The 26,839-nt window shown below is 44.4% G+C and overlaps 1 protein-coding gene across 1 annotated transcript in view; it reads right to left on the reverse strand.

Annotated features, from left to right (window-relative positions):
- The window catches only part of L2HGDH (L-2-hydroxyglutarate dehydrogenase), a 174,779-nt gene that overhangs the window by 123,366 nt on the left and 24,574 nt on the right, over nt 1-26,839 (reverse strand). The window contains exons 2-4 of the mRNA XM_078659716.1: nt 16,605-16,720; nt 13,695-13,846; nt 5,509-5,640 (exon numbers count right to left, since the gene is read on the reverse strand). Of these exons, the coding sequence (XP_078515842.1) occupies nt 5,509-5,640; nt 13,695-13,846; nt 16,605-16,720 (400 nt within the window). The remainder of the gene's footprint in view (nt 1-5,508; nt 5,641-13,694; nt 13,847-16,604; nt 16,721-26,839) is intronic.

Here is a 26,839-nt window from a genome sequence, read left to right on the forward strand (position 1 = left end):
GCGCACCAGAGAGATGGATGAAGATGGAGACATGCCTCAGCCCCCCCAGTGTACTTGTGCCCTGTACAATGCTGCATTGTCACTTTCATGCACCTGGACACCTACTTCCCCATGTGGGTAACCCTGAGATGAGCCGTCATCCCTGAACCCTCAATGCTGTGACCAAATCACGTGCCACAAAAGAGGATTCAAGCACAAAAAACTCAGCCTGGACACGCGTACCATGAGAGAGAAGGTCTCCCATCCATGATATATGTAGCCACGCAACTTCCAATCCCACGGCCTCACTCTACACCTGAATCTCATCCAGCACTCTTTAAATAGCTGATGGGCGCAGCAACACAGGTAGAGAGCCACAAAGGAGCTAGAGAAATGATGCATGTATATGAGGTGACATAAAAGTATAAGGTAACACATTTCCATACCAAAATGGCATTGATTAAGGGGTAACCGACTAGAAACTGCTCAACTGTGCTACATGAGCGTAACATGTGTGCTACCATTTCAAGTCAAGTCAAGTCATTATACTTTTATTCGACACATGTATCATAAAAAGTACAAACATATAATACACACAAAATTATAAAACCAGTTCATCATTTACAAGAATACATATAAAAGTTATGTGGAAAAGGTGACTTGAGAGACATTTTTCAAAAGCTTTGTCCTAATAATCCAGGCACATGATAAAAACTTTGCAACCCCACAAATAGTGACCATAGAAGAGGTGTTGGAGGTAAGGATATGCAAAGCTGATTTGTAATCCCTAACACCAAGGTTCTTTAGTGCCGGTTTTAACCATTTGTTCCTGGGTAGGATGTATGCCTTACAGGCAAAAAAGAAGTGGCCTAATGATTCTTCGGGATTTGTACAACCTGGACACTTTATATCCTCTTCCCTCCTTCTATTCCATCTAGACGTGAAATTTTTGAGGGGCAGTGTTCCGTGTCTAAATTTCAGATATAGAGTCCTTTCCCGAGGAATCTGGATAAAATCCAAAAACAATTCCAGTTTTAAAGTGCACTTATGGGTCAAAAAGATCTCAGTCAGATGTCCCCAATTTGGGTTCTGTAGCGCCTTGGCCTCAATCCAGTCCCAGTATAATTTTTTCACCACTTGTTTTGGTGGAGGGGATTGGGAGACCCAAGCGTCACTTAAACCCACACTGTCTACAAGATGTTTTAAGACGTTTAGCCACTTGATTTTGCCTGAAGTGTTTAGTTTTAACATTTCATCTAACACTAAGGCATAGTTAGCTAATTCGGGAGTCCTCCTCAGGCGAACCCAGTATAAGAGGGGACGGAGCTGGAGGATGTCCCGAATGGACCTCCTACCCAGATCTAAAAATAAAGGTTTAAGTGGGGTGGAGGTTGGAAGTGATACCAAGTCCCTCATAAACTTGTTCTCCGTTAGGACATGATCATTGGTATTCTCAGTGCCCCATAATTCCGAGGCATAAACAGCTGAGGCAATTGCTTTACCCTCATAAACTGACAGGGCAGGAGCAACTGGCCTGCTCACAGAGAGACGTTGGTTTTTTAAAATAGTGCCGGAGACTCTTTTAAGATTTAAAATCATTTTACATATATGGGGTTCCCACTTCAAGTTATTGTTAATCCTAACACCAAGGTAATCAAACTCTTCGACCACCTCGAGGGGGGATCCATTCAAAGTCAAGTGGATATTCCTATATTTTCTCTTGGCGGTCATGACCATTAATTTAGTTTTGGTTGTGTTTATTGTAAGTCCCCGTTCCTGACAAAAAACACTAAACTGGTCAAGAAGGGTTTGGAGACCTGTGGGAGTTTTTGATAACAGAAGGGTGTCGTCAGCAAAGAGGAGCGATGGCGTTTTCTCTCCAACTATAATGGGGGCGTCTGCCGGTGTCTCTTGCAGATGTTTCACCACCCCATTTATAAAGAGGGAGAACAAAGTGGGAGCCATCACGCACCCTTGCCGCACCCCTCTGTTGACAGGGATACTCTTGGTAAGTTGCCCCTGCGTCCCCCAACGTATCCTAGCATAGGTACCCTCATGGAGTTTGATGATAAAATTTAACAAATAGGATGGGAAGCCCATATCCAATAGGACATTCCATAGTTTAGCACGGGGTATTACATCAAATGCAGTTTTTAAGTCTATAAAAGCCAGGTAAAGACTCCCTCTGGCTATTGAAACTGTTTTCCAAAAAACTGCACAAAATCTAAAAACTTGGTCAATTGCTCCTACATTACTTCTGAATTCTGCCTGAAAGTGGGACAAGATATTTTCTTCCATAAGCCAGCCCTCAATCCTATTTACAATGACCCTACCAACTACTTTTTGAATAACATCAATTAGACTAATTGGTCTGTAGTTGGCAGGGTCCTCTCTCTCGCCCTTTTTAAAAATGGTGACAACTTCGGCACCTTTCCATGAGTCAGGTACTTGGTGACCCAACTGGATAAGGTTCATAATGTTTACAATAAAATCAGCCCAAACCATTGGATTATACAACAATAAATCCCCCGGTATTCCGTCCGGGCCAGGTGCCTTACCTGGTGATATTTTGAGGATGGCTTCCTGGACCTCACGGGGCGTGAACAAAGCATCTATAAAGCCACCGTTTAGTTGGGCCAAACAGCCAGTATCTATTGTTGGAGGTGCTGTCGCAACTTCCAAGGAGCCTACGCCATATCATTTAGAAAAGTGGGAGTGCCATTGGCACTCAGTTATATGGTTTGGAATGGGCTCAGCGCCTCGTCTATCAAGGACATTTATCAATTTCCAAAATACAGTGGCGTTTTTCCCATGGGCCGCTTCCTTTAGTGCCTGCCAATGTTCCTCTTCCCAATCTTTTTTGGCTTTGGCAATACTAGTGCGATAATCCTTTCTAGCTGATCTGGCTGCTGGTGCATCCTTGTTTTTTATGGCCAGGGAGATAGCTTTTCTTTTTTCTCTACAGGAGACAGTATACCAAGGGTTCCCCTTCTTTTGGGAGAGTTTAATCAATGGGCAACCCTTGTTTTTTTTAGAGAAAAACGTACGGATCTCCCCAATTAGGTCTTTATACTTAACTGCCAACACAGACCCCTGCAGCTGGGGAGAAGTTTGGTTCACTGATGCCAGGGCACATGAGGCAGCCAAAACTAGAACCCTGATGTTCTCAAGTGTCCCTTCATTACACCTAACCACGTTCCATTTAATCCTGCGGTTACAGTTAGAAGGGACTAGATCTTTAGTAATCAGCTCATTTGGGACATCTTTGCCAATATTATCGCCCCAGAACATGCCCATGCAGAGAGGATTATGATCACTATCGATCCTCTGACTGACCTCCATATCAACAAGTTTGGCCCATGACCATACATCTAAAAGGATGTAATCAATCCGTGACGGGGAGCCTATTCGATTAAAAGTCATAGTGCCCATGCGGTCAGATGTGGTACGGCCGTTTAGGGCCCATAGGTCGTGGGCAGACACCAGGGCATTTAACTGGATGGCTCGCGCCGACCACTTCTTGATTGGGGCCAGTGATAAAGATGGAATGAGCTGATTATTCCCTAGTTTATTGTGAGAACCCAGGACGTCGTCCTCATGAAGAGGCTCAAATGTACAATTAAAATCACCTCCCACTAGTACTGAGGATTTAGAGGGGAGGGCTGAAAGCCTATTGTCTAACAGCTCTAATATTGGTGAAGATTGGCCCCCTGGGAGCCCCCTGGCATAAATGCAGAAAAGTTCCAAAACATTTCTGACAGACTGCCTTTTGACAGTTATGTGAAGTAAATCATTGGAAGGGATATGTCTAACAGTAACCTCACAGTTCAAATCTATCCTGATCCAAATCAGTAGTCCACCCGATGGGCGCCCCCTCCCATGCTGTGTTGCAGGGACAAAGAATGTAGAATAACCATGCTTGTGTTCTGGCTCTACACACCAAGTTTCCTGGAACATGCAGATATGGTAATCTTCTAGGAATTTGTTCCATGCCGGATCAGGCAGATTTTTCTTTAAGCCCGCAATGTTCCATAAGACAGGATTTTAACAAGGGAAGGGGACAGTGTGGATGTTACCGGGGGAGCCTGAGTACCAATATCCCCTGTCAGTGGGTCTGGGATAATGATATCCTGATCAGGTATTTCCTCCCTAGTAATGACGACAGAACCACTATCTATGGGAGTAAGTACCCCACTACCATTGACGTCTTCAATGCACTGAGGTGATGGTCAATCCACCTCTTCCAGCCCACTGAAACGATTGTAACAAGGGAATAGGGGATAGTTGAGCTGTGGGCCCCACCCTTCTCCATTAAACTGGGAATCACCCTTCCACTGATGCCCCTTCCTCCTATGGACTAGATTCCATCCTTCCTCTGCAGCCATTCCCCATTGTTGGGGGTTCTGATAGATGGATGAAGCGTTCCCATTATTACCTCTCCCCAGACCTTTCTTAACCGGCCTCAACCAACTCCATCTAACATCCTCATGGCCCTCTTGCGCATAGAAAAAAGACAGGGGTTTGGCTGATACCACCGACTTGTTATCACATGGAGGAAAGGAGCAAATAAATTCTACCATTTCAGACAAGTGTCAGGCACGCCAATTCTCAGTTACCATAGCAGTGACAGCTTACTATAAGTACTGTTACCGTGATCTGACAATCATACCATCCTGCAGCACACTGACAAAGACATGATTTTGATGTAGGAGGCCACAGTGTGATGCAGAGAAACAGCACTTTTTAATGAAGGGTTTGTTCTATAAAGCCAATGTTCGTAATCAAGTTGTTCCATATTGTTTATATAACATCACCATAAACTGTATTCAATTGCAGTAATGATGGCATGCATGCTAGCCGGAAAAGGCAATACTGCTTTACTAACTAAACATCCACTCAGTCTTCTCCCTCCCAAGGGCACTGGAAAGACAGACATCATCCTAACTTAGGACCATCACAATCAGGGTCCCTCAGCACTTCTGCAGTCTTCATTCGGTGCCCCCTTTACCACCCCACCTATGCCCCTGCCACAGTCTGGAGCTGCTACCAGCAGCAGCAGCAGGCACTAAAGAAGAAAGCATCAAACTGCCACTGGAACTGCCGCGAACAAAGGCAAGGGTGTGTTTGACACCCTGGCTTTCACTTTCAGTTATCAATGCATTGATGAACTGAAGTTCCATATTTAGACTTTCCAAATCTTCCAGGTGGAGAAAAGATGTGCCACGCTGAGAATGTTTACACGTTCCACAGGGATCCAGTTTGATTCTTGCCAATTCTGTATTTTTTTAAACATTGACAAATATTGTTTTAAAACTTTGCCCTTACACTGCATTCAGCTGGGAGCTGTTTCCCAGTAGAACACCTTTACAAGAAATCAAGTATTTGCTATCACTGTGGAAAGGTTATTTAACAAGGGTCCTTAGTGGCTACCCTGACAGTTCCATTGTCACTTGGAAGTAGTTGGCTTTGGAATATTTGTAGACTGGAAGGATGAGATTTGGTCTGTGAAGAGACATTTTGAGAACTTACCCTGCAGTATGGCTCCTTCTCTTTGATTTCTGTTGCCCCGATGAGTTTCAAGTCTCGAACGTTGTTCTGGAGGCCCCGCTCGTACAGAGCTTTGAGCCTTGGGATTTCATCTTGCTCAACCGCTACTATGAGCTACGCAAAGAGAATGAGAGAGCCCAATCAACATTGGAAACACACACCTAACAAAGTGTCACTGCGTCAAGATCTAACCACTAGTCTGGTCTTTTTCTTGGGGGGTGATGCTCAATATGAACGTGCTATCACCCTAGGGCATGCCTGTGCCTTCATTGCAGGGTGAAATATCTATATAATACCCAATACGGGAACATGTGGTAAGTAGATTTGCAAGAGAAATGTATATTTTCTACTGCTTTTCATTCATGTGTGGAGAATTCCATTCAATGTATGTGCCGCTGGTGAACGCCTGCAGTATTTATTCATCAGATCTGAGTAGGTAGCAGAGCCGTCTATCTACCTATTGTTACCAATTCTTTAAAAGAAAATAGACTTCGATTGGAGGTTGGATCTGCCCTGAAAAAGGTTTCTTTCTCACTTCATACTATTAGTTGTTTGGAGTATCATTCTGTGTACTGTGATGAACTTACATTAAAATGCATGAGAGACTATTTTACATCTTGAAAGTATACATACTCAAACATTACGTTATTTACCTATTTTGTTTAGTTTTTTTCATCGCAGAAGGCTTCTTTAAAATATGTTAGGAAGGACTCAAACTGAAGGTCAGACTAATTGGCTTTTACAATATTTCTTGTAGACGTTGCTCAAACATCCAATGGACTGTGTACCAGATACGCAAGTAAAGAGGAGGAGATACTACACAGTGGTGCCCATATAACAAAACCTTTTTAGTTTTTTTGTATATTGCATATACACAGGTACACAAAATATAAGGACACGTGTGGGCCCAGTAAGAGCCTTCCATTTATACACAGATAGACTCCAATTGAGGCAAGCATGCACTTAAACAACACATGTACAGGCACCCATGTATTTAGGGAATACACAAATATACCTATATATAAGGACAACACACACACACACGCACCTCCCCATACCTCCCATATAGGCACACTCAGACACCTATATAGTCGCCAAGTGGTCTCATGTGTTATGTGTTGTTCCCTTTAGTTAGTTCTGAGTTTTCGATCTAAAGAATTTCGAATGCCGGGAATTTATATTTATGACGGTAGACCCAAAGTACAAGCAAAACAATTACTACAATACAACGCAATATTAGGTAGCAAAACAATGTCAGCATTACATCCCTGTAATGTAACATGAAAGAAATGTGTTATTAGAAAGCAGTTAGAAAAATGATAACCAAATATATATCAAATGCGATCAAGCATAGAATTCCTGCTTCAAATAATATCTGTAAAGATGCGATGTGTGCTAAAAAAGAAATACAAAATATATGTGTTTAATTGTTAAATTATTTGGTAAATTGTATCATTCATGTAGTCCAGTAATTGTAAAAAAGGAAACACTTACGCAGATTTTTTTTCTTTAAGGCAAATTCCATCAACTCTCTACCTCAAATGGTGAATTTATCACATTTTTTACCCTTTTGGAATGCATAGATTTCGCTTTAATTCAATTAATTTAGTTCCCCACGAAGGCATGTAAGCCCCGAACTTTGCATTCACCTTTCTAAAAACGGCAGGAATGAAAACATCAGATTCCACAAAAGCTAAATTGTACACAATTGTCCTCTTGTTATTACATCGGTATAAAATCAAGATACAAAGAAAACATATATCAATCTATTGGGCTGAAATCTCCGAGACGATCTCCTGGCTCACGAATATGGCATTGGCCAGCAGAAAGGCTTAGGTGGCAGCAAGGGTAACACCCAGTTTGCTCAAGACAATAAGCGACTTCCTTCATTGTACTGACACTCAGATGTTTCATATTACAGTAGCAGTAAATCGTGTTGTACAACACAAAAGGAGATTGTAGCCAAACCAGGAAGCTGATAGACGTGACTTAGAAATTAATCAAGAACCGCGAGTCAGTAAACAGCTGGCTAATGTGAGATTGTGAGTAGGAGTGGGTAGGATTTTTAATCCCGCCGGCGGATGGAGTAATTTACTCATGGAACGAATTATTACGAATGGCTTTAAAAAGGGCTGGAAGAGGGAGCAATCCCTCCATGTTTACAAATCACTTCAGATTAAAGTTTAATCTGCAATGATTTTTTAAACAAAGAGGGACTGCTCCCTCTTCCAGTCCTGTAAAGTAGCACTGCAGTGCAGTGCATACCCCTCAGCGCCCTTACATCTGTATGTAAGGGCGCCTAGTGGTATGTACTGGAGCGGATATTCCTCGATGCCCTTACATACTCATGTAGGAGCACCGAGTATACACTACACTACAGCGCATACCTCTTAGTGCCCTTGCATACTGCCCTTGTACGTAAGGGCACCAAGGGGTAGGAACTGGAGCGGATACCCCTTGGTGCCCTTACATATCTATGTAAGGGCACTGAGGAGTATGCACTGCACTACAATGCTGCGCATAACCCTTGTTTCCCCGTACATAAGTATGTAAGGGCACTAGGGGTATGCACTACACTGGAGTGCAGTGCATATGACTCTGTGCCAGATACTCCTATGTAAATTGCAGTGCCCACTCTGCCCCTTCGTGGAATTCTGTGGAATTTTTATGTAATTCCGCAGAATGAAACTCCGCCCACCCTCAATAGTGAGACCAGAAATGCAAAACCCTATGCGATCTTATCATAGTGGAAAACGTGTAAAGCTTCCACGCTAGCCAGAAATCAGAGGCTAATAAGAAGATGAATATAAGATTTCAGGATAGATTTCTGAATCTGTCCCATGGCCCACTAATAATCTTCTTGGGCGCCAAGAGGCAAGAACCTTGACCTCCCTCTTGGTCTCCATGGGGGTCTTTTTCTTTTCTGGAGAACTTTGGAGTTAGGAGCCGCCACCCAGCAGCTCTGGTGATGTGCCGGTTCGTGTATGGACGGCTCCATAAACACAACCCAAGGCGTTTTCTCTGGGACTACTCTACCCAATGCTGTTGTAATGTACCTGAAATTCTCTTTGAGTTTCAACTGATGATATCATTTATTCAAATCAAGGCAAGAGAAGACCATCGCACCATTCAAATGTGTTATGTCAACAATGGGTGGACCTGGATGTCGTTCTCTTTCAATTGCCTTGTTCGCTTGACGCCTATCCACGCAGATATGTACAGCTCCTTCACTGTCCTTTTTGGGCACTACCACTATGGGAGATACCCGTGGCGTTGGACCAGTGGAACTCTCAACGATACCATGTTTGAGTACGGATTAAAGTTCTTTTTCAACAGCTCTCTTTAAATGAAATACAATTGGACAGATATCCTCATTAATGTGTAAATTGTACTTTCATAGTCTTGAGTATTCCCAAACAATGAAAGAATGAAGGGAACTGACTTACTATTTTGTGATTAACATTTATTTCACAGTTAACTGGTATCTGTCCCATATCAGCAGCTATGTGGAAGCTGAGTAAACCAGCTGGTGCGTCCTCCACAGCCTAGTTATCCGCTGACTATGCCACAAATGGAGCTTAGTATAACACGTCTTTATTCTTCAGCATGTAACCGCAAACTCAACATTCTAAACCTGCATTCACTTCACTAAGCTCTAACTCTTACACTGTTCTATGGAGTCCATTAGGAAACAAATGGGTTCCGTCATTGCTAACTCACATGACACTACTGTCTGTATGACGAAACCGAAAGAGAAGACTAACTACAATCTATAAACTATTATTTTTTTCACCTATTGATGGAGCAAGGATTCGCACGTTACGCGACTTGCTTGTACTTATGAACCTCGAATAACTATAATGAATTAACTCAACATGTTTGCCTTACTAATTTCCCCATTATTACATTTTGGGTGTCCCAGAGACGCTTGCTTATGTGTGTATTAACCTTAACAACGCTTGTCATTAAAATGGCCGCGGGTTAGCGGGGTTTTCTTCTGCGCATGCGTAGGTCACAATCACGTGACGTGACGTACTCGCAGTTCTGGTGGGAATCTTTTGCACTTGCACACTAGCATTAAGATGGCCGCTTTGTGTTCTCACATGCCGAAGCTTGCGCTGCTGCTTTTGCGCTACTGTTCGTGTGCCTCTAACACTAATGCTATAGTTATTATGAAGAAAGGGGTATAGAGTAGCTATCCACGGTGTACAGTGTATTAATTTTTTCTTGTATTTCTAATTTGTTTTCGCTTACTTTTCATGTATCGTAACTCTTGGGCCTGGGAGGGAAGCAAACCCCATCTTGGAAGCCCCTACTGCGCATGTCACCTTGGCAGAGGGAAGAAAACCTTTTAACAGTGGAACTCAGCCAGCTGGCAGCCACAGCCAAGATGCTCCTGAGAAAGTGACCTGCGACCCAGCAGAACGAAGCTGAACTGTCCTGCAAAAGCAACAATTGTATATAATCCATTGTATTTTGTAGAACATCTCATGGGAACCCCAAATTCAATAGGCGGTCCCAGAGTATGCTAATGAAGTCTTGTAAAGGTGAAATGTGGTTGGTGTGTTAACCTGGCCTACTTGTGGTCCAATCGAAAGTGGGAATTCTTACACTTGCAACATTTGGGGGGTGGTACACTGACCCGAAAACAGTATAACTAGCCTAGGTTTAGCTAGAGAAATTGTCCGACTTGTCCGAATAGCTGACCTGTCACTGACTCATCGCACTCAATAGGTGACTTGATACAGGGGGCTGCGGAGCACTCTGTCCGAAATTTCCATAGACTCAGGGGTTTTGTTAAGAAACCTTAAGTGCTGGCGGAGCACTTTGCTGGGAAATTCGATAACCCAATCGGGGTTCTGACCGAGAGGGTGGAGCGCAGGCGTTGCTTCCGAACTGCGGGTGCTGGTCGTGCCTTGGTGGTCCTGTCCTGATCCTAATCTGGGTTTCCTGTCCAGTCCTGGGGTGTCCCTTCCGTACTTGCTGTCCTACTGGCGACTGTCCTTCCTTGGGGTTCTTCCCGTCCTTAACTGACCCGTGGCCACGGTTGGTCTTCACACCACTTTAGGTAAATATAGTGCTGAAAGTCTACTCTGCACCTTCTATATTTTCCTTCTTTTTGCTTTAATAAAGACATACTCTTGCATATATGATTTCCATGCTTTCCGCAAAAAATCATACCTTATGATTGTAATTCTAGCATGCTCCTTATTCCTACCCGTCCTTTAGTCACTTCATATTAAGTTCAAAATCTGAAACTGCTGTTTAGTATGTTCCCTGTTCTTACCTTCCTTTAGATTCACAAAGGGTTGGTTTCATTTACTTCCTTTATGGATATGTGTTCTTTATGATCTTGGTTATCGACTGTTTACTTACAGTAAACCTTATGCTGTCTGATATTGATGAATTTTAGATAAAGGTTTTCAAAACTTCCTGAGTTTGTGGTTATTATAAAAGTACAAATAGAATATATAAAGTATAGGTGTTTTAGTGTCTGCCTTTTCTTTACAGCTAGCTCCCTGATCCATTGTGATCATAGGTACCCGTAGCAGTGGAGTGGTAAGTCGGGTACACTGGAAATGAAATAGGAAGGAACTGGGATACTGGTAGTAGAGCGTAAGGTTACCCGATTTATGATTATGGTGAATTGAATTTTTATGGGCCCGATACGTGTATGGTAAAAATAATAGTCGGGTGACCTGCGCGCTCTATCACTATGACCTAAAGATTCAGAGACCGGGGCAAAAAACAGGAACCCAATTCTTGCGAAAAGCAAGATCATGAAAAGAATGGAGAAACTAGAAAAAGCCTCAGAATAATAATTTCACAGGCAAAAGGAACAGAGATCATGAGTGATACCTGATAATGCAGTAAATAGGAGCTTACTGTAAAGGGGTGCTAAACTAGGCATGATTTATGAATGTCCTAATCCCTTATTTGTGAGCCAAAACGGGGCACAGATCTATACCCAGAGTCTGGCATACTCCAACCCCACACAGCAATCAAACATGCCAGGTAAGTGATAAAGTTAGCAGGGCACCCCAAAACAAGAAAATTACATTTCTTGTATCCCCAAATAGTGCCACCAACCTTTTGTAGTAGAACTCCCCCCTCACCCACCAGTTCACATTGATGACATGGCAAGAAACCAGGGATGGTGGCACTATATTCTGTTACAGTGCTGTTAATCTCATTCAAATAATTGGACATTTGAATGTTAAGCGCCTGCAAGCATCGAACTCTCTCATCAAAAAAGATTTGAAATATGTACACATTTTGGAACTCTCACACATGGCCGGGCTAGCTAAGGTGTTGAATAGACTAAACTCTAAATACTCTCAACAGGCCAGTCCGGTCAGTCAACATCATCCGTGTCTCCACAACTGCACTGAAGCACACAAGAGCAGACAGGAGCTCTAGTCCGTAACCCTCCAGAGCTCTCAAATCAGTGTGTCCCCTCCTTATGAGAATCTCTCCAAAAGTTAAAACCTTCCCCTAGGTTCACAATGTTTCCATTTCCTAACCAGTGTGACGGCTAACCCTCCTTGTCCCTTATTGCCCTGCCCTAGTGTGTCCAGGCCAGCAGAGACTACCACATCCAAGAAGGATCCTGCACCGACCTGAACTGTAAATCTAATTGCACAGAACAAGGCCTGGTTGGACCTACCAGTTCCCATAAAGAACTGCAACCGTGACTTTCTATGCCCGGAGGGCTTATTTACCACTTTACATTTTACACTTGGAGACGTGCCTGTGCATACATGCCAATAGACAGGCGACTCCTGAGGTTTTAACACTATAATGTCTTTACTTTAGCTCTCTGCTGCCTAAAAGTACCTCTGCGTTAAAATATGTCACTATATGAAAATAAATTCACCCGCTGTTCGTTCAAAATCTCCCACTTTTCAGTTTCAAAACATGGGCATGAGATGTATACATTTGTGATGTGTGCATTATAGTAACAGACTAGCAGTACTTCAACTTTACAATGGTAGCAGTGGATACGATTAACAGCACATTCTCACAAATGTTTTTGGCTATAGTTAGAAGGCAAAGCAAATTAGTGACACAGAAAGATAAATAAGAGGGTGCTTTATCAGACAGTACCTGCTACCAGAGGATTTATCTTGGGTAAGGAAGGAATTCTTTGCTCAAACTACCTACGAATTTGTCTGGAGCACAGACAGTAAGTAACAATAATCAGGTAGTAATAAAATGTATAAAAATAAGCGATCAAAGATTATAAGGTATAAAGGTTCAGTTTATTACAATATGCGATGCAAAGCTTGTTTGTATGTTATGTTATGTTCACAACGGCTGTGTTACAATATTGTTCTAATAGCAGGAATAATGGTCACAACTAAGCGATGCGAAGGTAGCAATGTGCTCTACAAATCCAACAGAATAGAATAGAACTTTCAATGTGAGCTTTACAGGAGGAACATTACTGCTTTCAAGTCTGGTCTTTCCAGGCAACAATCTTTCACCTAATCCTACTTACCACCGTCTCTTCTTTTCTTTCTCCTTTTCTCTCCATTTTATTCCCTAATATGCTTTACCGTAACACTTGCATTTATATTTTTACAGCCTTGAAAAAGTCATAATGACAAAAAACATGTGTCGGGTGTCTCTATACTCACCACCGCTGCCTTCGATATCTACTATAATTGGCTGTGAACTGATACTACTGGTTTCTGGCTACAAGGATTCAAAAATATTTATATCTCACCTTTCAAGTTGGGTCCATTATTACTGCTAATAGAACAATATCGTAACACAACCTTTATTAACATAACATAGGAACAATGTATGTATTGCATATTACAACAAACTGGACCTTTTGGTCTACCTTATATTCTTTGGCGGCTAACTAGTACGCTTTTCATTATTACCGGATTCTAGTTACTTTCTGGGTGTGCATCAGACAATTTCATAGACTAACAGTACTTGCCATGGGGTCCTAAACTCATAGCTGAGAAACAAACATGGAGTACCTTTACTTATGCGTCATGCACCACCAGTCAATTAAAAGCACTTGTCATAGTGCGCATAGCATCACATTTGTCCATAACAAGTAAAGCTCTTGAAAACAGTTGCACAACTCTTAACTAGTATAGGACAAGATCTCCTCCACAAAATGAGTAAAGAAAAGTAACGAAAAGAATTACCTTGCCACATTTCTTGTAAGGAATCCCCTTCTGATCACAATAATCATAGACGAGGGAAGCACCTTTCACACATAGTTTGGCTTTGAGAGACCCAGGTGTATAGTAAATTCCAGAGTGAATTACTCCACTGTTATGTCCACTCTGATGACTAGCTGAATAAAAGAGACACAGGCACAAATTACTCAAGCACAACCAGCCTTAAAAAATAAAAACCAAGTAACTTGCTTCTAGGTTCATAGCACTGCAGCCTTCAAGTGGTTGATTAAAAATTGACTATGAGGAGACACTCTTTGCAGAAAGCCATATAGCAATTAGTTGGGAAGACTAGGAAAGCCTAGTCCCAAATGCACAACCTTTACAACAACCCTACACCTTTGCATTGAAGAGAATACGGTTTTGCTGCACTTAATACAAGGAAGTTACCCACTGGTACATGTACAGCAGACTGTTGAGATACCAATCGAACAGAACAATACAGTGCCAGAGAAAAACTATAGCAGCTCATACAATATGGAGAGGAAAGTAGACAGAAGGGATGACCGTGGTTTGATCTTTGACGTTCGATGCTCCTACAATTCACATCCAAGAGCAAATTCATTTACAAATTTTGCAGCAGGATAGTAAGACAAAATTTGATTTGGAGCAAGTAACCTCACATACAAGTATAAGCTGGCATTCATCACTGTACAGAATCGATTAACATAGGCAACCTTGAAAGAAAATCCTCTCCTGATCTTGAAGTGGTGCTTTCCTGCAATAAGATCTGGTCCTGTTCCCAAATTGGAAGCCTGAGTCAACCTTGTGGTGCAATGGGTAAGAGCTTCTATCGAGAGATTATGGTTGAGGGAGCTTAGCCAAGAAATGGAAGGAGGACTAACCCCCTACAGTGCAACATGTCCGTGTGAACCTCTCACTTGAAATCCATAGATTGCCCCTTTCCTGGACCTAGCAGTATTCGGGGGGGGGGGTCTCCAACCACTAGCCCATGAGCTGATGTAGCTATCCAGCTACCTCTGAGTAGCTCACCTGTGTGCAGCCCAGCTTATTAAATTAGAAAGTTTTTGCTTGGTTGAATTAATATACGTACAAAAAAATTAGTTTACACAACACAGAATATACTAGTAGCTCTCGATGCATTTAATTGAACATAAGTATCTCTCGGGTCTCTGGAGCTCTTTTTCTGGGGCTCAAAGAAGCCTGTAATGAACCTGGTACTCATTACCCTACACACATCCAAGACCTTGGAGCGATTGCATGACACTTGTAGTAGCTTAAATGTTTTCCACCTGAACAGAAATCACACTGTAAAGTGGATGTCAGCTGCAGAAAATTGCATTGAGTTGCAGTTAACAGGGTTAAAAGACAGATACTGTATAGGAAGATGCCTTCATACATGAAAATCAAGGGGAAAACATGCATAATGAGCCAGGCAACAAGAAATAATGCCCTTGCAGTCCACAAAGCCTAATCAAGGTGTCTGCGACTGCTTAGAAAATTAAATAATATTAACAGATTAATCAGGTGTACATAAAGAAGCAAAACATAAAATTAAATATGTTAAAACATTCTGTATATGCAAAGGAATTTGAAATTGGATACTACAAAATCAATATTCTCAGATTGATCAGTGGAAGCAGTGCAAGTGCATGAAAGAGAATGTAGTATGGATGATAAGTGGCCTCAATTGAATTTAGAAAAGCTTCAACCTTCCTATTGAAATTAAAAACGTGATTTTTTTAGATTTATTTTCGGATTGTATCAAATGATTAATCACTTATGTACTTGCTCGTTTGATAAATGCTTGATTCTGTATTTTTTCTGTATTGTTTTGTGGTTCAAATTATCTAAAATACTTAGGGGCGGTTCCTGGCTTCCACTCAGGGGGTCCCCGGATTCCAGTAATGATTAAGTGGGGGGTCCACAAAAGTCAAACGGTTAAGAATCGCTGGTTTAAAGGGTGTATTTACCCTGAACAGCTACCCAATCCCATTACAGATGAATTGTGATGCTAGGTTTGTCCAGTAACTTGGCAAACCACCTTCTAAACATACTGGAAAACATTAACTGAGACTCTCTGACCGCTTTAATGCAGTAAGCGTGTTCATGGTTCTTGCTTCAGCGTTCATTCTTGGACTTTCAGTTCTCTAAATCCTTTTCGAAAGAACCTACTGAGGTAGGATACCATGGGATGGTTGGGTGATTTGATACTTAACATTTTTTGTGTGAACATGTACAGAGAATGCATGTTTTCCGAATTGTAAATAACGTTAAGTCTTGACTTTTTACTTCTGCTTAGATTCATTGGACGACAACTTCTGAATGAGATGTGAATAGATATGTCCAAGCATGGTGTTCGTGTAGTGTTTAAACAGCATATTCTTCAAACAATGTTTGCACCCGCGGAGCTGTGCTACCACCAGCAAGTCTTGGTGATTGTGCACCTTACAACTATGCAAGAAATCACAGGTCAAAGTCGAAGTGCACTCAAAAGTAGGCCAGGTAAGGCTCTAAAGAATTGACCCAATCTCCAGCCTGTGTAATGCGGTTGGTGTGAGCAGCGGAGTATCCCCTGCTTTACAATATAGATAACATTGATGTGGCAAATGATTACGGATAATGGAGTGTTTTTAATCCACTCACAGCCTGTGTGCTGCAAGGAACAAAGTAAAACAAGCGATTGTAACAGATAAGAGATAGAATTAGAGAAGAGACTGAAGACAAACAGCACAATACAAGGGAGGCTCGAGGTGGTCAGATACACCTAATAAGTAAGGTTTGATCACTTGTAGATAAGCTCATTTCATACACTAGCCATGACAAGCAACAAACAGAAGGCATTTGAGAACACACAGAATATGCACATATTCCATGCAGTGTGGTCTACAGTGTGAAATAAATCAAATACCATACCCAACTCTTTCTCCTTTTCCACAACGCTAAGCGAAAGAGAGGGGTGTCGCAGGATCAGCTCCCGGGCAGTGGCCAACCCCACAATTCCACCACCAACAACGACAACATCACATGTGCTAAAAGAAAAAGAAAAGATTTATTGAGGACACATGCAGCACTTCTTTACTGATTTGTCCGCGCTTTCAAAACATCTATTGTTTTCCATCAGGATGTAATTACCGAGTACTGACAAATTTTTCAAACATAGGCCTTTCCTTTATGTAAACAAATGTACAATAAATTAAGACATTTGTCATGATACCCTTGGATTAAAAATGTTGGTCAAGCTAGAGAGGAAACCACGAGTGGATCTTCAGGAGGATCTGGGGCCCTATTATGCAAAGTACCCCGGGGGTGCCACAGGCATGTGCCCCCACTTTGCACACCCCCCGGGGCACATTGATATTACAGAAAGGGCTGAAAACGCCTGTTCTGACCTTTCTGTACTACAGATAGTGCTGGAGCACATATAGTGCCAGCGCTATTATCAGAGGGCGCTCTCTCATTTCCCTCTGCGCCAGCATCAGATTATAGATGGGGCGCAGGAGCAAAGAAGCTGTCAGAAGATGCACTGACAGTGAACCACCTAAAGGGTGGCGCCCTGTCAGTGCACCCCTGATTGCAACCCTTACGAGGGAGGACCCCCACCCCAGACATCCCCTTGGAGACAGGTGCAATCACTCTCTGCACACACCTGCAAGGGGATCGACATTCCCCTCTTATAACTGCAGGCAGGTTGCCGCATGCAAAGTGAAACACAGCTGCTGCTGCAAAGCTGATCCATTTTTCACTTTAATGCACTTTTCCCAGGGCAGCACGATTTCGCAGCGGCCCTGGGTGCAGCACATTAAATGCACAAGGGCGCATATTCCCTGTTTGTGTACCTGCACCGGTTTTAAGGTGTGCCATGGTACAAACAGGGAAAGTGCACCCTATGTGTAATTGGGCCCCAGGATGGTAAAGGGGACCGGTGCAGATGCACTAACTTTCTAATCACAAAAAGCATTTGCAATTTACGACCATAAACTTATTGTGCAAACCCCACTTGTGTCTCGCTCGGACTGGCGGCAGTTTTCTGTGATTAGAGGACCCCCGTAGTTTTCCGGTGTACTCGCTTTGATCAGCAGAAATGCCTTCGAGGGGACAGGCTGGACAGAAAAATTAACAAGCATTTGCAATGCAATAGGTCTCCGATTTAGGCTATTGGCATTGTAAATGACAATGCCTTTTATTTATGTTTTAAAAACGAAAACTAAAATAAAAGGCATTGTCATTTGCAATGTCAATAGCTCAAACTCACGTAAATGCGAGACCTATTGCATTGCAAATGCTTGTTAAATAGTGTCTTGTGCGCCTGCTTTACTTCGCACAGGTGCAGAGACGGGTCTCTATTGGGCTCTCCATTTTTGCCCTCACTGTGAAAAAAAATCTTACGGCTGCAGCAAGTACCACCATTCACTGCCTTCGACGAGATCACTCATAGTTCTTTCACAGTCTCGTCATTCCAGAACTGAACCATTTTCAATGTTATAAACGACGAAGCCACAGTTGTTGCTTGTTTAGCTTATGCATCTAACAACAATTGACTAAGTTAATAGTCCATGTTCGTTGTATAATTTATCTGGATACAATGAGAGAAGCAGCACATTTTTCGGGCAGGACACTATGCTAAGCACAGACTTTTTTAGCTTATGTGTTTTAAGCCCCACCCTTAATTACATCGGCAACGCCCCTTGAGAGATACCCCCATCCCACTTAAAGCACTGGGTACTTCCGACAGTCCTACTACTATGTCTTTGACCTGTCCCAGTTTTTAGGTCTCGCCCCTCAATGCGCATGCGCATTGAGCAGAGCGAGACTATAGCGACTTAAACAGACTTTACCCAACTAGTATCCCAACTGGCGATTTGGTGCTGTGCCCGTGCGCTTTTAGGTCAATGCGCAAGCACATTGACCTAAAATGCACGTTCACATCATCAAATCGCCATCTGTTCCCCATCAGCACTCCTCCCACACCTTTGAAGTGAAGCTTAGCTTCACTTTAAAGGCCCCTGCTGCTTCACACCCTCATCGCCGCTCTCCCCGCTCCGCCCCCTCCCCTGCCCACCGTGTCACATTTCTCCTCCCCCTCCCCTTCTCTGCCTTCCCTCCGTCTTGTTATTTATTATAATTTGGCACGCTGTATCTTATTGTGAGTCCCTCAGCTCTCCCACTGTGAGTGCACTGTTTATTCAATTTGGCACGTTTTTTCTTTATGTCGTTGGTAACACATTCAGTTTTTAAGTGAGAGAAAATAGGCAGTGTTGGTACACTGTTATACGGGCGCTATTACTCGCTTCCAGGCACTCGGTATCGGACTTTTTTCCAAATGCAGGCAAAACAGACGCATACAACAAGCGGTTCGTTCCTCTCTTACCCGGTGCCTCGCAGTCGTTGCTTTCTTCCTGTTCAACAGGCGCTCCTCCCCCCTCCCCTTCTCTGACTTCCCTCCGTCTTGTTATTTATTTCTTTATGTCGTTGGTAACACATTCAGTTTTTAAGTGAGAGAAAATAGGCAGTGTTGGCACACTGTTATACGGGGCGCTATTACTCGCTTCCAGGCACTCAGTATCAGACTTTTTTCCAAATGCAGGCAAAACAGACGCATACAACAAGCGGTTCGTTCCTCTCTTACCCGGTGCCTCGCAGTTGTTTCTGTCTTCCTGTTCTCCAGGCGCTCCTCCCCCCTCCCCTTCTCTGCCTTCCCTCCGTCTTGTTATTTATTATAATTTGGCACGCTGTATCTTATTGTGAGTCCCTCAGCTCTCCCACTGCGAGTGCACTTTTCTTTGAAGCGAGGGATGCATTACGTCGACTTTGGGAATTCCAAAGCAAACAAATTGATCCATTTGATAAACTTTATTGGCATTCCAAACCACAGCCTTATTTTTTTTATTGCATGCCTTGCATCAAAGGGCACCGCCTGCCTCCAGTTCTACACGCATGACTCAGTGCAGGTATGTTTAGGGTGCCCGGATAGCAACACGCCAAGGGGCCAACGTTGTCGCAGCCCTGGCCTTTCCTTTTTAGGTGGCATCATTACAAGGTTTGTTAAATCGTATGGTTTCCTTTCAACCAAGGAAAGACTACATCTCCCAGAATGCGCTGATATGTTAGATGGCATTTGCATACAGGAAGCATGCTGTCAAGGTGACATAGAGGCACCCTATGGATTGTTCTTGATAAGTCTTTTTTCTCCTTTTCCTTGCCCCCATTTATTTTTTGGCTCGGTGTTTCCCATACCTTCCACATCGTGTTCCGTTTTTTTTTTAACTTTCTCTTTCACTAGTGTCCGCACTGTCTTCACTCTCTTGTGTACCTCTCTTAACTTCTCTCCTTTGCACCTGTCCCTACATCCTTATTCTCACTCTCCAGTTCTCTTTTTGCCTATCTCTCACTATTCCTCTTTCTCTCTCTTCCCTTTCTCCCAGTCTCCTTTCTTTTGTTGTTCTCACTTTCTTGCATTGCTTTCTTCCCCACTGTTATAGGTGTCACATTTGCGAAAGTTAAAACTATTGGCATTGTAAATGACAAAGCTATTAATTTAGATATTTTAAAAAAGAACACAAATAAAAAAAAAGTCATTTATAAGACCAATAACTCAAACTTTCCTAATGCGAGACCTATTGCATTTCCAATGCTTGTTGGTTTTGAGATTCTGGTCACCCTATCCGAAGCCATCTTCTATATCCCTCACAGGGGTATGTGCCGTGTAGTGTTTCATTTGCAAAAAAAAATACGTTGCCCAAAAGCCCATGGCCGCAGCTATTAGATGTCCGCGCGCCGAACACCAAGGCAGAGTAGACCTGAATCGACCGGAGACCTCTTTAACTCACCAGAAACTAAATGCACCTGTATCTCACTCTGACAGATTCCGTCTTTCTCTCTTGATGGCAGGTTTGCCATCTTTCTCTTGCTCCGTCTTTCCTGTTTGTGTGTTTCCCGCTCTTGCTCTCAGGAAATGTCCATTGAGAAAAAATGATTGTCCACCGGCAACCATCGACTCAAATTAAGCACAGGACATGTTGATTCTGTGTTGTGTATTGCGTTGATTAGTTTTCCATTTGTTTGTAATTGCACAAGCACATACATTCTTCAGGGTTTTCTGCACTAAGTCCAGCTGTATCTTTCTCCTTTGATTGCATTATCTCGCGGGTACAGCAGATTATTGCTTAGATTAGAAGGATCTTGTTGCCAGCCTTATTAGATTCTGGTTAGCCAGCAGAGTTGTCTGGTGCACCGCCTGATGCAATAGCTTCAACAGTTTAGGCAAAACAGGTGGGGCATAAATGAGGCCCCCTTTTTGGGTTTCGCCTGCCGAAGGCTGCTGCGCAGCCTTTCAGCGCAGGTGAAATCCTATGTCCCCAATAAGCACTTCGGGAACGTCCCCCGGCTCTCATTGGCTAGCTCCATAAATGGAGGCTAGCCATTGAGTGCCGGATCTGTCCGTCAAGGCCGGACCAGATTCGGGGGCGTTCCCGAGATTTTTTCCCAGGGCGGAGTTACGTTTTTTCCTGTTCCCTCCCCTTTCCCGCCGTCCGTGTCCTCTCCCGCCCCCCTCCCGTCGTCCGTGTCCTCTCCCGCCGTCCGTGTCCTCTCCCGCCCCCCTCCCGCCGTCCGTGTCCTCTCCCGCCCCCCTCCCGTCGTCCGTGTCCCCTCCCGTCGTCCGTGTTCTCTCCCGCCCCCCTCCCGTCGTCCGTGTTCTCTCCCGCCCCCCTCCCGTTCGTGCAACTCGAGTCAGCTGTGCCCATCAGCGAAAACAGGCAAGAGAGAGACTCTGAAGGGTACACGCCCTCACTGCTCTCCCCTCTGCTCAGGAGAAGGCGCCGCTTCTGGATTGGCGAAGAGGGGTTGCTGTTGTCACCAGCCACTAAACGGAAGGCGCCAACGCGGACCCTGTCCCAGGAGGGGACAGCAGATGCGGCGCGGTCGGACCCAAGTCGGCAGTCAGGTAAGTTTTCTTTTTTTTTTTAACTTTTCTTTTTAATGCCCCCGGCCTCTCATTCCAGCGCTTCCCCACCAAATCCCCCCCAACCCCTCCGCAGCCATTGTGCTGGATGTTGGGTGCGGACACAAGCAGACGACTGGCCCGGGGTGCTCACACTTCTGGGATGCCCTCCAGAGTCTCCCCCGCAGCACCGCAGGTCCGATCACTCGGGAGCCGTCGGGCCTCACAAGGTCGACCGGGGCACTCCCGCTATCCGCTTTGTCGTCTTATTTTTGGCCAGATAGTTTCATTCGCGAGAGAACCTAGTTTCTGCAAGGGTATCACTTATTTATACAGTTTCTAATACTACTTATTATATGCTCCACATGGCAGCTTCAAGGCGCTTTGATATAGCTCAAAAATCGGCATACAGGCAGAGTCGCTACGACATTAGACACAGTGCACAGCCGAAACCACACAATGCCAGTCTAATGCACAGTTGTCTGGGACACTGCAAGGCTTTCACGGTGGGTTTGTGCTTGCTCGTCCAACGTGGGCTTCAGTGCGCTTTGTAATTGCTATTGGTTGTTGAAGAGGTGGGTTGATAATTCTTAATTTTGTCATCACAGAGTGAGTTTTAGCAAATTCAGATATAGATGTTCATTAATTATAGACTGGTTCCAGCGAATGTACTATGTATTCTAAACACAATCAAGTTACATTTAACTTTACGCTTACGTACACAGCTCAATGGGTGAAATTGACGGGGGTTCTAAAGGTCGATCCTTAGCACAAAAATGACCTCATAGTTTTGATGAGTTGATAATTCGGGTGATATGTGATCATGTGCCTAAATGACTAAAATAACAGGTGTAGTCCAGGATAAATGGATTCTAAAGCCAGCATCCCCGCTTGATCAACAGTGTGATCCTCGGCAAATTTTTTGCCGCCCTGTGCTTCACTTTCTCTGTATAAAAACGGTATAATATTGCGGAGCCAGGGTGCGCCTAGAGCTCAGACCTTTCTAAAAGTGCGCTGGCTCATCATGTGCTCTGTTTTTTGTGCCTTTACAACCTGCTCCCTCTCAAAACCGTGCACATGTTTACAATTCTGTAACATGGCTTCTTTCAAAGAAAATAAGGCACACCCAGAGACACTAGAGCCCTGCTCGATTCAGAGCACATCTCTCTCGCATGCTTTATTTTCCCGTCAGCTACCCATCACAGCACTTAGAAACTAGCGATCTCGCGGTCGGCCCTATACTAGTATACCTGACACACGCAGTTGTGTTTTGCAGGGCTGGACAATGAGCCGGGTTGAGAAGCACGTGTTCTACTATCTGCACCCACTCTGTTTCTGCTGCTCTGGTGTCATTTATTTCTTGCAATGTAAAACGTGGCTCGTAATAATACCCCGCCTGTGGGACCAGCTCACAGAAAGAGTGGTGCACACCGGGCTTTTCAAAGTCACTAAACAATCCGTGTACCTCTTCTGTAGTAATCTATACAACCTGTGTGCCTATAGTGATCCGAGAACCAAGGCATCCGTTAACCTCAACACCTTACTTCTGCGTTAACGTAGAAAAAGCACTTCTTCTTAGATATGCATGTATTGTAATACAACACTTACTAAAGTTCTGGATCTGTTACGCCCCTCTCCTCTGTGACCACACACCACTTTCAAAGTGTTTTGTATATCTCAGACTCGTGCTCTTTACCTGCACAGAAGGAGCCCTCCCCTCCCACTGCTGGGCGCGCCTCGGCACAGGGGCACTTGTCACTTAAGCTGCACTCCTTCGCTCTATCCCAGACTTGCGTGCGTCTGTGTGTGTGTGGGGCTCTGTGTGTGTGTGTGTGTGGGGCTCTGTGTGTGTGTGTGTGTGGGGCTCTGTGTGTGTGTGTGTGGGGCTCTGTGTGTGTGGGGGGGGGCCAAGGGAGACCATGACCCTGTCCACCTGACAATCTCACAGGTCCACAAAAAGTTGCTTGTGCTTGCTGTCCTTCCCCCCTCGTTGCTTGTGCTTGCTGTCCTGCCCCCCGTTGCTTGTGCTCGCTGTCCTGCCCCCCCTTGCTGTCCTCCCCCCTCGTTGCTTGTGCTTGCTCCCCTGCCCCCCGTTGCTTGTGCTCGCTGTCCTGCCCCCCTTGCTGTCCTGCTGTTGCTTGTGCTTGCTCCCCTGCCCACCGTTGCTCGTGCTTGCTGTCCTCCCCCCTCAGTGCTTGTTCCCCTGTCCCCTGTTGCTTGTGCTCGCTGTCCTGCCCCCCTTGCTGTCCTGCCGTTGCTTGTGCTTGCTCCCCAGCCCCCCCGTTGCTCGTGCTTGCGGCCCCCCCTCCTCATTGCTTGTGCTTGCTGTCCTGCCCCCTCGTTGCTTGTGCTTGCTCTCCTGCCCTGCTATTGGCATTATAAATGACAATGCCATTTATTTATGTTTTTTTTAAAAAAACAAATAAAAATAATGTCATGAGCAAAGCCAATAGCTCTAACTTTTGCAAAGGCGAAACCATTGCATTGTAAATGCTTGTTTGTATGGTGCAAGCAACTGTAGCAACCAGTCCTGACAAATTTTGGCGGACGGGATAACAATCACCGTTATGACGGAGTAACCTGTCCGCCGAGATCTAAATTAGGCCCTCTGTCTTTTTAAATCAGTGTTTTGTCTTATGTTATATGCCTGTGGTTGAATAGTAAGAACCATTGTAGACAGTGGGCAGAAATGGTGCCACATTTCAGTTGCGCCAATGCTATTTATCCTATTGATCAGCATTCATCTTGGCCAGTTAGTTCATTTGCCATCTCATCCCCAGAAGGACCACTTAATCCCGTTAAAGGTTTTTTTTCCATGTGACTTGTGCTATCAGCCCCTGTCAATTTTTTTTATTTGAGCCTTCACCCCAAAAGTGCAAGTTTCTAATCTTGTTAAGGGTCTGCATGCGAGGTAGAGTCTGGATTCGGCCGGGCTTGCCAGCTGGTGAATCACTGCCTTACTGAAGGCTCTGTGGAGCACTGATGTGTGCCTCTTCCAGCCCAGGCTTTATTAGCTTTTATTCATTGAAATGCTGACGTTATTGTGATTGACAGGGCAACATGTAGACACTTCTCTTCTCAGAGACCCTGGATAGTGATTTGGAGTGCTGATATCGCCTGATGGGATTTCTGTTCTCCCACTTTAAAGACTTCTCTTGGGAAAACCAGTGCAGACAGGGGTTAGTGTGCATTTGTTGTAGCAATTAATGTGATTTATCGCTGACTGATATCCATGATTTTATTTCAAATGGATGACCAAGGATGCCCTTTTAGCATTTGACCCCCAGAGGGTGGTGGGGTCGAGCAGTCGAGGTTTGCTCCAGGAGATGAAATGAGATTAGACACACTGGCCCACATCATGAGTTGACTGGAGTGGTATTCCCAGATGGGTAAAACCACCCATGCCATTTCCTTAAGTGAACGGGTGTTACCAGTTGATATTACTACTTGCTTGAACATCTGGGGTTTTTTTACCAAGTGGGAATCCACGCATGGTAAAAGCCACCAGGACTCTGAGGCAGGCAAAGTGCACTTAATTCACATGCAAGTAAAACTTCCTGCCCTAAAAAAAGAGATGGTGCAAACAAGAGGTGCCTTGATGCATCAGTGTCAGAGTTGGGACCCCAAACAATTTTCATTGTGCCTAATTAAGAGGCACTATCATCATTTATTTTCATTACGTACTATTCTAGCTAGCGGGGAAACTGCTAGTGCTGCCCTGCGACCTCACAGCAAGCTTTGGGCTGAAACCAGGCCTATTTTTTCAAAGGCTTTTCAGAGTTATTTCAAATGTTTTCTGAGCAACATCAAAAGCCAGAATTTAGGGCCAGTAGCTTTGTTTTGTCGGACGTGCGCACTGACACACTAATTTGCGAGGCTCTAGGACAAGCTACGGCGATTTTAATGCACTTCTTGTTAATCTTTCAAAAAACTATAGCGACTTTCGCTTTTTAGTTGAGGACTTTGGGGGCACTGTGGGATTTTAATAACTATTACTTGCACTTTACCTGTTCTCTTCTTAACTCGCCTATCCTCCCCGGTCCCCCACGACATTGTCGTTTGAGTGGAGGGAGGATACTCCCACTTCCGGCGGGAGGTCTGAGTTTGAGCGCCCTGAACCCCCTTAAAACCGGATGTGTTTCAGACCGCGTAGCGAGCGTGCCGGCGGCGCGCCAAAGGCAAGCCCGTCTGTTGCGGGCCGGGGCTAGGGACCATGCCCCTTGCCTTTATCGCACCATACTCAGTTGAAAAGCTGAAGTCACTCCAGGGTAACTCCGCTTTAGACAAGACCACGCTGGCTACTCTAGAGCAAGAGGGCCTTCTCGTCGATAATACCAGCAGTCAAGGCTGTACTGCATTTCCACCGCCTCATACTGCAGACCCCGCTCCTTCTACTTTACCGGAGATAATAGACATCACCTCACCTCAAAACAAGCCTAGCAGCCTAAACATATATTACCTGAACACTCGTTCTCTGGTAAAACACCAGCTGGAGATTTTTTCCCTCATTGACTTAAATAGACCGGATATTTTGTTCCTATCAGAAACCTGCTGTCACCTGATTCCACTCCCGACATCTTAGCGGCCATCCCAGTGTCACGATTCGCTCCCTGTGTTCTCGTGTCCACCACCAGGGGGCTGAACTGTGGGACTCTCCAGTGTTCTAATATGCTTCCTGACACTCCCCTGCATGCATTTCTTGACTCCCAGCCATTTGGACACGATTTGGGAATTGACATCCATTCCCAATCCATGCCGGGTTTTGTGAAAGCCAGCCTGCTTAGACTTAAAGCCAGCCTACTCATGCCTGAAACTCCATTACCCAGAATTCCCTGCTCACTGCTTTGCCTCCACCCCTGCAGGCCAAGGATGGGTGGAGGAATTCAGCTCACCTGTGGCTGGCTGCTGCTAGCCTGCTCACACCAGCTGCATGTGATTACTGTGAGCTCTTTTAAGCCCCAGCTCCCTTCAGGCAAAGGTTGGTCATTGTAGCTGTTTACCGGTGAGACCAATCCTTGTTGCCAGAGTTCCCTGAGCTTTTGCTATTCTTGTTTCCAGTGTTTCATGAGCTTTAATTATGCCTTGTTCCTGACCTGCTGCTGTTTTCCCTGTTCCTGAATTAGCACTGCCTGCAGTGCTACCCTGACCCCCCATATCCTTAGTATTCCTTGTTCCTGAACTGCAGCAGTTTCCCTTCTCCTGAATTAGC

This window comes from Lissotriton helveticus, chromosome 9, assembly GCF_964261635.1.
Source record: "Lissotriton helveticus chromosome 9, aLisHel1.1, whole genome shotgun sequence".
In the NCBI taxonomy this organism is placed as follows: domain Eukaryota; kingdom Metazoa; phylum Chordata; class Amphibia; order Caudata; family Salamandridae; genus Lissotriton; species Lissotriton helveticus.